The 12,031-nt window shown below is 38.6% G+C and overlaps 1 protein-coding gene across 8 annotated transcripts in view; it reads left to right on the top strand.

Moving 5' to 3' along the window:
- LOC121947483 (neural cell adhesion molecule L1-like protein) overlaps positions 1 to 12,031 on the top strand; it is a 72,743-nt gene that overhangs the window by 32,582 nt on the left and 28,130 nt on the right. For all 8 annotated transcript variants that reach the window (XM_042492560.1, XM_042492561.1, XM_042492563.1 and 5 more), the window contains 7 exons: positions 2,501 to 2,698; positions 4,407 to 4,477; positions 4,569 to 4,791; positions 5,742 to 5,857; positions 7,185 to 7,389; positions 8,719 to 8,841; positions 10,575 to 10,757. In XM_042492560.1, coding sequence (XP_042348494.1) covers positions 2,501 to 2,698; positions 4,407 to 4,477; positions 4,569 to 4,791; positions 5,742 to 5,857; positions 7,185 to 7,389; positions 8,719 to 8,841; positions 10,575 to 10,757 — 1,119 coding nt within the window. The remainder of the gene's footprint in view (positions 1 to 2,500; positions 2,699 to 4,406; positions 4,478 to 4,568; positions 4,792 to 5,741; positions 5,858 to 7,184; positions 7,390 to 8,718; positions 8,842 to 10,574; positions 10,758 to 12,031) is intronic.

Here is a 12,031-nt window from a genome sequence, read left to right as displayed (position 1 = left end):
TGAGCAAATATTAAAGAATATATTATAGATTCCAACTTTATTGTTCAGCTGGTGCAAGAAGCTTTTCTTCACCCACCACAGAGACAATATAAAACATAATAGTATACAGATTATAAACAAAGTATTTACCAGCACAGACTCACAGAGGCCTGGCATTTTCAGCTGATTTTGTTTTTTGTGACAGCTGTGTGGATAAAAGATCTCTCACACAGAAATAGGTTGAACTGTATCACTCTGCAGACTATTGTTATAAACTGTATTCCAGTTGTTCTTTGATGCAGGTTCTAAATCAGTTACTGTACATCAATACAGTTTTCTTGTCTCCTCTGAGAGTTAACAGATTCTGCCGCTGTGATCACTGTTGAGTGCTAACTAAAGTTTTTAAACAAGCAATGGCTGCAAATAGCTGTGAAGTGCTGAGGATCCTGGCATGAAAGCTTGTGTCTCATTTATTCTTCAAAAAGGGACTCATTTATTTTTGGGACGTCATGATGATAGGAATTCATATCAGTTGATAAATGCACCCTTGTAGTGTTTATTAGCTTTGATGCGTGTTGTCTGTGATCAGAAATTAGAATAGACAGGCCTGAAGAATATCCTTTGTTCGGCTGAAATGTGCAGTCATTTTATTTGTTAATTAAACATCTTGGAGCAACAGACTTCACTTGTGAGGCCAGCTCTTTTCTAAACGATATCTGTGGATCAGTCTGGCTCAGCACCAGGTGGATTTGTGTGTAGAGATGTTAATTTAATATAATTAATTTGCCATGGAAATTGCCAAAAGCCATGGCTGTGCCTGAAGTCATTCCCTTGTTTACTCATTTATTATTCCCTACATGATAGCAAGTAGCAAACTGAGATTTTGGACATTAATGAATTATCATAATTTTTGACACACTTACAGGTGTAGTGTGGGATAGTGAATTTACGAGTGCTATTTCTGAAATAATTGCATGAAATGCATGAGGGGATCTTTTGCAAAAAGTAGTTAGTTTATTTAAACCTTAAATAATGATTGATTTTTTTTGCCACTTGGGGGCAGTTATGAACTTTACATAGACATATCTTTTAAGTTGATATGGCAAATTTATTAGCAAAAAGCTGTTCATTTATACATCTAGTTCACTAGCCACTAATTGTGTCAGTTCTCTGTTTGATGCAGAGCAGGTATGTACTGTGAATTTTTAGAGCTTTTTTGCTGAAAACAGCTGCCTGCTGTGGCCAAAATGAGGCTTTAAGAGCAGTGAGAGTGAACAAACAAAGTGAAGTTGTGGGCCGGGCAGCTACGATGAGCTAAAACTCACTTTAATGCTCTCTATAGCCTAGTCAAGCAGCAGATTTTTAAAAAACAATTATGGTCAGAGATCACATTTTCACAATTACATTCAAATCTGGAACAAGATCCCATATTACGTTAGAGCATTTATTTCTGTTACACATTTCAAACATACATATAAAACCTAATGAATGGAAGGACATACCTGCAACCAGGAATATAAATGTCATAAACCACATTGCCACTTAAGTCCTTAAACACTATAATATCTATTTAGCTGTTTTATATTTTGCGTCTCTGTTGACTGTCTCTGTTTTTATTTTGTATTGTAATATATTTTTGTGCTGCAGAGCAGGAACCTGCTGAGTCAGGCTAGTTTTAACTGCAACTAGTCTTATGTTACTCTTCATTTATTTAAATAAATACATGAAATGAAATGAAAACAAAGATTCAAGTGACAATTCTCTGTAGATTCATCACTATAAGTGAAATTTGATAGACTGCTACAATGAAAACATTGATTCTAGCCCTTTTAAAGCATTATAATGTATTTTAACAATGTAGGACTTTTTGAGGATAGTGCTTGCATGCTGGCATATTTCAAATTTCTCTTCACATTTTGAGCAAAAAATTAATATTTCCTCTGCTTAATAGGTTTAATTTAAGAAGGTTGAATATGCGATAAAGCAACATTTTAAGCTATAGTTCAAAATTGTGAAGTTTTGGAAATTTAGTTTTTTTTCCTGAAGAGTTAGATGAGATCAATACCACTTTCATGTCTCCTCTTAAAGTATAAAGCTGGAGTCAGGAGGCAAATAGCCTAGTTAAGCGTTAAGACTGGTAGCAGGGGGAAACAGCCAGCTCTGTTTTCTCCAGAGTGAAAAAAATCAGCCTATTAACACCCCTTAAGATTTATGCAAAGCAAATCTAATTGCCCCTGACTCAAGCTTTCTATTGAATGAACAGATATGAGAATCCTCTCTTCTAACTCAGAAAAAAAGAAAAAAACAAAATATTTTTTATAATATAATATTGAACTATTTTATTTTTGGTCAAGTAAAGTGTTGAACATGTACTGTCGATTATTTAGAAATATGTATGGTGGACTGTGCAGTAAGTGAAACAAATAAACAGAGTGTAAAGCATGACTTTTCAGCTGTGGTGATCATCAGTTCTGTGGTAATGACTGACTGTATGCATCTCCCGTCTCCTCCATGAGCACAGAATTTATAGTGGAGTACGAGGAGAGCCAATGGGAGCCTGGCAGGTGGAAGGAGCTCCAGAAAGTCCCCGGTAACCAGGCAACAGCCGAGTTGGCACTACACGGACACCTTAACTACCAGTTCAGAGTGTATGCTGTTAATGCTGTTGGACCTGGACCCCCCAGTGAGCCCACTGAGAGATACAAAACACCCCCTGCTGGTGAGACTCGCTCCCTTTAATTAACATGTTCTGCTGTGGTTATCTGTTGATTGTAGGAGCACGGGAAGTTTTAACCTTTTCTAAATGTGTAGAGTTGCTATGTGGAGGGAGGCCAGCTTTTGGCCACAGGACTTTGTAGCAGTAGGGGGTGTGGATATTTTTGGGTCTCAGAAACCCTTAAAGTTGCCAAGTAGTAGCTCCAGCACATGTTGCTGCCTAATCGTGGCTCTCATTGGAATCTGCTTGTACATGAAATGAGGACACTTATACTGCAACTGCAAAAGAGCCTGTTTAACCTGAACAGTGTGGATAGGTATTTGTATTTGATTTTTTTCAGGCCTCAAACAGAATACATCGAGCATAATGCAAACAGTACAAACAAAGATAAATCTGTTTAAAATGTAGCAACTGAAAAGGCTCAGGCAGAAACAAATCTTATATATAACTGTCCTGCATTAGCAATATAAGCTACCCTCCATGAATAAAAAGTAGTAACTCACAGAAATAGCTTTGTAATCCATCCTTTTGAAACCAAAAAATGAATTACACATTTTTTTAATTCATATTGGCATTGCTCAACAGTTTGACCCCAACAATAGAAGTACATCCCCTTCTAATCTCTTTCTTTGCCTTTTATTTTTTATATTTACAAATACCTCTCAAGTCGTATTTGCTCAAGGAGCAACTTTGTTTTTCCTTTGAACATTATTTGGATTATTTTATTATAAATCAAATCATGAAATTTCACAGTTTGGGGATTAAGAAGCATTGAATTATTAATCAAAATAAGAAGCTTTATAAATAATACTTGTGGCTCATTTTTGCACTAAGACTGTTGAATTTGTAGTCACTCTAAAGGACCAGTGTGTAAGATTTTGGGGCATTTATTGGCAGAAGTGGAATTTAATAATTTAATATGATAAATGTGTTTTCTTTATTGCATAATCACCTGGAAATAAGGATTGTTGCGTTTTCGTTACCTCAGAATGAGCTGTTTATATCTATATAAGGAGAGGGCCTTCGTTTTTGTAGATTGCCATGTTGCCCCCTCATGTTTCTACAGTGGGCCAGAATGAACAAGCCAAATACTGGCTCTAGACAGGGCCATTCACGTTTCGTGTTGCCCATCTGCAATGAGCAACGCTTGAGTTACACTGATTTGTGATGTGAAACATCTTTAGTCGGTTTCTTTAGTGGTTTTAATTAACTTTGTCTGTTTGTTTTGGAGGGGAAGAGATCTCTGTGGATAATTCATCTCCCACTAAAAACTTCCTGAACAATGAACCCTGAAAGTATTCTATGCATGTTGCAATCTGCAATTCACCACTAGAAGCCCCCAAATCTTACACACTTTACTTTTAAAGGTTGACCCCCACAGTTCCACTCCAGATGATTCATAAGGAATTCTAGATGCTAAATTGTAGGCACTTGTTTGAAAACTGAAAAATCCTGTTGGATGAGAGGTAAAACATCTTAAAGAAACTCAAGCAAGTCCAGTTGCCTACAGTTAAGCACCTAGAATTACCATGACCTGGATGATTGAGTCTCCACTAACATTTATAACGGAAGTGTGAGCAAGTAAAAGATTGTATAGAGGGCTTTATAAATGTCAATTTTAACAGTAAATGACTACAGTCAAAAATTGTAAGATGAACTCCATATGATTTTTTCAATTATAAATGCATGATTACACAACTTCTCTTCAAAGCTCCTGATAGAAACCCCGAAAACATCAAAATTCAAGGCCATCTTCCTCATCAAATGGACATCAGCTGGGAGGTGAGAGAAAGAGCACATCGATCTTTAAGACCAATCATTTTAGTATGGAAGCTTTTTCCTAGATTTCTAAATCGTCACGACACTTTTGTAGCCTCTGCTGCCTATTGAACACAATGGCCCAGGCCTCGAGTACAAGGTGAGCTACAGGAAACTGGGGGTGGAAGATGTCTGGAAGGAGCATCTGGTTAAAAGACACTCCTTTGTTGTGAGGAACACGTCCACTTTCATACCCTACGAGATCAAAATACAGAGCAGAAACAGCCACGGCTGGGGACCGGATCCTAAAGTCGTTACTGGGTACTCTGGAGAAGATGGTGAGTCCGAGATGTAATGCTTCCTCTACAGTATTCATGTCATTCATACATTTAATTCAGAATTATTTCAAGATATGCAACTTACTTCACTGTTTCATTAAAACATACCCTAAGGCTGAACTTACACATGGAGGTGTTGTTGCTTGTGACTAACTGTGAACTTTTTGTGTTATCCTATCCCACATTGTCTTCAGTCGTCTTTTGGCATTGTCTGCGGGAAAATGTGTCAGGTTAAGTTCTTTCCTCTTCTTCCTTTTGCCCATGGTTTTTAACCCCGCGCAGGTGTGCAGTAGTGACTTTTCCTCCCCTCTGAAAAAGAAAAAAAAAAATCCTCTGCAGAATCCAGCAGGTGGCAAATAACCTTTGTAGAGCAGAGAGATGTCAAATTTTCACTTCTGTCTCAGAAGCAGTGGGAGATTTGACAGATCACGACACACTTTTTCGCTGTAGGCCTACTGAAGCACAATGGTGGATTCTCTCTCTAGTGTCTGCTGTGATTCTCTCCTTCTCTACTTCCACTTGAGTAACATGTAGAGCAGAAAATATCGAGAGCCTTTTCATTGCATGTTTGGTGATGTATTTGTCCTTGCTGAAAGAAGAAAAAAATGCTCCTCATTTGGTGTTCAGCTGAGTTTGTATTTGTGCACTTTTATGATGATCTACCAGCATCACAGTTTTTATTTACTGCCATAAACAGCAACAGATTATTTTTGCACAATCTAAACTAGAAAAGGAACCTGTTCTGCCCTTAACAACTCAGACCTTTAAATCAGGCTGTTTTTGTCCAACAGGGTCATTTTGATGTTTCAATTACTGTATCTCCAAACAGTTTTTCAGTTTATTTTCTTTTATTTAAACATGTTTTATGGCAGCGTTTGAGAGGTATTGCAAAGGTAGCCTGTTGTTTGAAGCATGTCTGTATTCTTGACCTTCCTCTATGTGTTATTTAGTCCCGACTGCAGCACCACGGGACATAGCAGTGGAGGTGATCAACGCCACTGTTCTGAGAGTTAGCTGGACGCCGGCTCCACCTGCCACAGTGAGAGGTCATCTCGGGGGCTACGATGTAAGTTTTCATGGTCCAAAAACCTGATTTCTACCAGACTACGTTGTATAACTGAAGACTTTAAGTGGCAATGGGTACAATTACCTGGATTACCTGGCACAATTAGATCTTTATTCTAGGTGTCATTATCATAGATATTTCCAGTCTTTACCCCTTTTTACTCGTCCGTCTTCACTGTGTCAGAGACAGCACCTCAGGAAGGAGACATGATTCACTTTTGCTTGTTTGTCTTTTATAAGTACTCACTTCAACCAATTATGTCAGAGCAAACTAATGCTTTAATAGGCAGGGTATAGCTGAGACAGAGATACAAAAAATATTCATTATGCGATTTTACAACTGTGAATATTTCTTTTTTAGAGCTATATATCCCAGTAGCCTTAGACCTTGATAAAAATGTTTTTCAAGCAAAGCTTCCAAAAAAGCGTTAATATGTAGTGCTGATTATATAGTATAACAAGACATTACAGTAACACATTGACATTGCTTGTAAAGCATTAAATGCGCACCTATCTAAAAATAAAGATGCCAGTTAAATGTGGAAAATGTATATATGGTGGCGACACAATCATTATAGTAATGATCACAAAGAAAGTTTATTCCCTGAAATTGTCATATATTGTGAGGTTCACCCAACCTGACTCATGTCACCGTCTGTATTTCAAACTCCTCTAATGTCCCTTATCTGAACGGTGCATTTTCTCTGGTGGAAAGATTTTGTCAGTAGTTAGCTAAGAAACAGTAGCGCACCACCTGATGAACTCCACAGATTTCTGCATGTGCTTTCAGAGTCATCACAGTATTGAGAGAAGTACTTGATGGAATTTGAAAAGACAGATGTATTATTTCTAATCTTTATTTTGTTTATTTAACTGGCATATAATTAAATTTGACAGTTTTTGTGTTTATAATTCAATTTAAAGGTGCACTTAATTGTGGTAATATGATACAATACCTATATAATAAAATGATGGCACAGTTTCTTTTACCTTTTCTGTATCACCTGCGCAGGTGTTGTTATTAAAAGTGTGTAGATGTCACATTGGTTGACAGAGTGTCAGTGACTGATTTTGTGAAGTGTTTTGCCACATACCATCATTTCAGGGGAATCGTACAAAAGCTGCAGCTCAGATTCACAGTTCATATGTGATGTCTGATTTCAGACAGGTGCCTCATTAAAGGAGAAACCAGGCATTAATTGCTGCTCAACATTTTCTGTTTCACTGTTCTGTCTCACCTTTTCTGCTTTTCTCTTCCCTCTCTCCTGTCTGTGGTCTCTGTTCAAACTTGTTCCTCATCACCATTTTCCATTACTCTGCTCTCAAAGGTTCAGTGGTTAAGGAAACGAAGTTTGCTGAATCCCAACAAGATTTTAGATGAGCGCCAGTCCCTGTCTTTTCCTGGGAAGAGGACACACGCCTTCGTGCCAGGCCTTGAGCCTTTCTCTGAGTACAGACTCACCGTCAATGTTTTCAACAAGAAGGGGAATGGACCCAACAGTGACCCAGTCACCTTCAACACTCCAGAGGGAGGTGAGTAAACACAAACATGCAAAATCAACTAATAAATAGTTGTGCTAAGTAAAAAATAAATAAAATAAAATGACATGGTGGACATCTAAAGGTATACTATGCTGGAATTGTCGGCTACATTTTGTAAAGAGCATCGTGAAACTAAAGGTGAAAGCCAACCCAAGATTCCCTCTTGTTTTGGAACAAGCTTTGTTTGTTTGGCACCTCTCCTTGCAATAGTCATGCTTTTTGTTAGCTGTATCCTCAGTTTTTGTTGATTCATTTTAGATGCGTGTTGCATATGCTCTGGCATCTGGTCGCTACCTTACAACTGTGGGCTATGCACCAAAACTTCCAGAAAGCAGGAAAATAAGATGAAAATCAGAAAATACAGGCCGAGGGCTTTGCAGATAAATACACCGCCACACATCTAGATCATAATTGATGACTGCAAGGGTTTACTTTTGTATGAGTCTATACATTGGAAAATCCTGCATGTTATACCTTTAAAGTGGCACAGGCAACGAGACAGTGAATTTTAACAAATGCACATGTTTTATTTAACGTTAAAAATGTGTTTTTCTTATTGTTACTTCACCTGGATGGTTAAGCTAAACACAATAAATGTGCTAATGAGTTTGACACCAGAGGGATGTTTTGACTGTTTTTTAATCTAGTGAAGGAGGAAATTGTCTCTGTGCTCATGTTAGATCTGAATTTAAGGCGTGTTCCTACAAGTATGATTTGTAACATTGCAATTAGTTTGAAAATCAGTCATGGACCAGTATGTATTTTACACAAGTGTGATGCAGACACTAGCACTCTTTGATGCACATACAGTGCAGATGATCTTTTCAGTGAATTAAAAGTTAAGTCCAGTAGCTAGGAAAGAAAAAAACATTTACATATTCATAGAGTTAGGATTTTTTAGTGAGGGAGAAGTAATTAATTTAAAAAAATGTACCCAGGATATTGACAGAAACAATATTGACGTAAATTATATTATAATCGAAGTATTTTGAATTTGTTTCACAGCACGTCTGAAATTAAGAAGCTGCAATACAATGTTTAGCTTTAAGATCAGGGGACAAAGAAGAAGTCAACATAAGAACATTTTTCATGAAAATACTTGTTAAAGGCTGCTCAGAGTTACGGGAAATGACAAAAAAGTAGCTTAAAACAATAAAACTGTCACAGACCACATCAGTGTGTTTTTTATCAAATAAGAAAAGGAAGCTGAACACGTCATGGTCATGTTTAACCACCTCCAAATAAAATAACAAGCCGCAAGAGAATAATATCTGTACAGTAGATGCATTTACAATGTTGTCATTTTCATTATTTTCATAGTTCCTGTGCAAGTGCCCATCCTAACTGCCTCTAATGCCCAGAAAGACTCCATTTTGCTGGTGTGGGGGCCACCGCTGCAGGCAAACGGCATCCTCACTGGTTATCTGCTGCAGTACCACCTCAGTATGTACACACACAACATTGCTTGACTAATTACTCAGTGGCTTACACAGTGTAGACCTTTGGCCCTATGCAAGGTTTTTCATTAATAGATTTCTCTTTGCTGTAGCTCTGTGCTTTGTCTGTAGTGTTAGGTGCTGTGGGCGAAGTGCAGGGAGTGTAGCTGCAGTGTGAGTAGGTAAAGAAAGATGAGGTCGGAAGGGAGGAAGAGTAGAGTGGGTGAATCTGGGATACGACAGTTTATCTTTGAGTCTACGGATGATAAACCTGAAAATATACTACATGCACAATTATCTACCCCCTTTACCCTCTTTTCTTCTTTTTTGTCTTATAATACCAGACACTAGGTTGCACTGTTTAACACTGAATGCTTCACAAAGGTCTCCAATAGACAATTGTGCAGGCCACTTCAGATTATAGTTTGACAGTTTCCTCAGAGTTTCTCATTTCATATCCTCTTGGATTTCAGGTTCTCTTCCAGAAAGATCATTTAAGTCATAGCTATTTGTGCCTCTCATACAAATTTCTTTGGCATCTATCACTGAGAAAAAAAAACACCTTTATGCTTGAGAACAGTTTCGGTGAAAACGTGAGTGAGGGGCTTTCATCGCGCTCTCTCTGTTTTCAAAGCCTACACTCTCGTTGGCTGACATTTCTGAAATCTTTTGTGTAAAATGTGAAGGCAGAGACAGCCCTTTGCCGCCTCCACCAGCACCCACGGAGTCTGGCCAGCTCTTCAATACACTCTGTCCCCCTCTCCTCTCTGCTTTTTTTTCCCATATCAGATGTCAGACTATACACACATATACCCACACAACACAGTCCGTGGGTGTTGGAGGGGTTTTTTTTTTCACTTAAATTGATTCACCAAGCAACTCAAGCATATTCTAAATTTTGTTGTCCTCTTAATTCTGTGATTACATTTTACATGCACATCTAGTTGAAATGAAACTGCCATGTAATTAGTCAATGATTATTTGTGACGGTGTTCACAAACACATGCAATATCCAGTTTTCTGTGCTGCAAACAAACATCAATTCTCCGAAGCGGCATCGCAGGCTTGGCACACATTCAGTTCTCACCTGCATTTCGACATTGGCACACTAATGACATCAATGTGGGGGGTTTCAGGAGAACTGTGTTGCTTTCTACAGTCTGCTCACATACTGTACTTTGATCTATAATGCAAGTTTGGTGATACATTATGCTGCTTGTGATTGGGACTCCTCTGATTTCCTTCTTCTGCCATATGTTTAATTTTTTCTTTTGTCTCTTTCCTTCTTTTTTTTCCCCACACCTGTTCTTGCAATTTTTTCCTTCCTTTTACATGCGTGTTGTTTTTTTTTAAGCCTACCCTTCATCATTTCTCCTCCTCCTGTATTTCTCCTTCTCTCCCCCTCCTCCTCTTTGCATCTTTTGCCCCTTGTTTTCAACCCCCCCCCCAGCTCCTCTTGAGCTCTCAATCTCCTCCTTTCATCTCCTCTCCCCTTTCTTCATAATGTATTCCTCTTCAGCTCACCTGTCACGACATGTATCTGCTACACTCACTTTCTGCATGAGTTACCATGACATCTCTTCATCTTCCCCCTCCCTCAACCATTGACCCTCATTATAGTTGTGTCCCATTAACATACAACACGAGCCAACAGTGATGACTTTTTTTTCCTGCGTGTATCCGTCGGAGGCTCACTCATGCCTTGTGAACTGACCTGACATCTTTCTCCTTCCTCTATAGTTAATGAGACCACACTGGAGGTGGTTGATTCCCAGGAGAAGAACATCACTGGAGCTGACACCACCCAGTGGCAGCTTCAGGGCTTAGAGGAAGGCAGCCTCTACCGCTTCCACCTCAGTGCCTGCACTCAAGCAGGTTGTGGACCTCCGCTTGCCCTGGAGAGTAGCACTGTTGTCACAGCACGTGAGTAGATGTAATCAGTGGACCTGTCATGGTAGTGCAGCTAATAAGATATCATTTGAATTGGTTTGGGTGTAAAAGCTGCACCACTTTTTGAAACATACAGCAGCACACTACGGACAAACAAATTGTAGATATTTACAATGACTTATTGTGCCATGAATGGCACGATGTCAGCTTGAGCTGCACTCATTCATACACATAGCTTACTCTCAATATATAATCTGCATTACACACCCTCCAAATCTAGCTGGTTATTCAAGATGCAAAAATCTCCCTGCTCTCTGCCTTGTCAATGCTGCTGCTGCCCTGCATCAGTGCTGCTGCCTGCTCCTTCTACCTCACCTCCACCCCAACATCCACCTGCAGGCTCAGGCTGGGGGTGGGGGGGCTGGGGGGATGTTTAATCCTCACGTCCCAATATCTCATGTAAACATATCTGCAGAGAGTTATGAGGCTGGAGTCTAGACGTCTAACGTTTAAATAAACATTTCAAGTGGGAGGCCAAAATAATTCACAATAACAAAACCATTGCGATGTTTGCAGGAAATTCTTAAATATCAACAATTATAATCCTATCAGTCAAATTAATCTATAACATTGTTTATTGTGCATTTTGTCTTTTTTTTTTTTTGGTAAATGAAATACACTTAAATTAGGAGTGTGAGGAGGTGGAGAATGAGACAAAACAAGACCGGAAAGAAAGGGAATGATGAAGAGGTGCTGGATTATTTACATGATATTATCATTAGGTATGAGGAAGTACACCATTACCTAGAAATGTACCCGTATACTAAATTATCTTTATTTATGCCTGTACTCAGAATGGGCAAAGTGTGAATTGAAATGGGTGTGGCTTAAAATGGAAATGACTGGGACCAAACCATCACCAAGCTATCGCCAATACCGGTATATCACGACAACTCTAATAAGGAGTATTAATCAGCCTTTTAAAGCAGTTGTGTTGATTCTGGAGGACAATTTGCCATGTCTGAGAAAATGAACATTCAAAATGAAAATGAATGAATGGTAGCAATGCAATTCAATATAAAAGGACATTTAGACACAGCTTAAAAACAGTTTAAAACAAAAATTACGCTATTTGACAATTTTTTAATTAAAGAGTGGTGGTAATTTGATATTGAATTGCATTGTGGGAACTGACGAACCAGTGATGTTGGAGTTTGGCCTACACTGCATAAATCATCTGATGCAAAGATTTTAGTCGTTGCATCAGTTCTCTGTTACACTTCCCTGCTTCTTTGGATATTCACTTG

This window comes from Plectropomus leopardus, chromosome 8 (assembly GCF_008729295.1).
Source record: "Plectropomus leopardus isolate mb chromosome 8, YSFRI_Pleo_2.0, whole genome shotgun sequence".
NCBI lineage: Eukaryota > Metazoa > Chordata > Actinopteri > Perciformes > Serranidae > Plectropomus > Plectropomus leopardus.
This window is presented reverse-complemented; position numbering and strand designations above follow the sequence as displayed.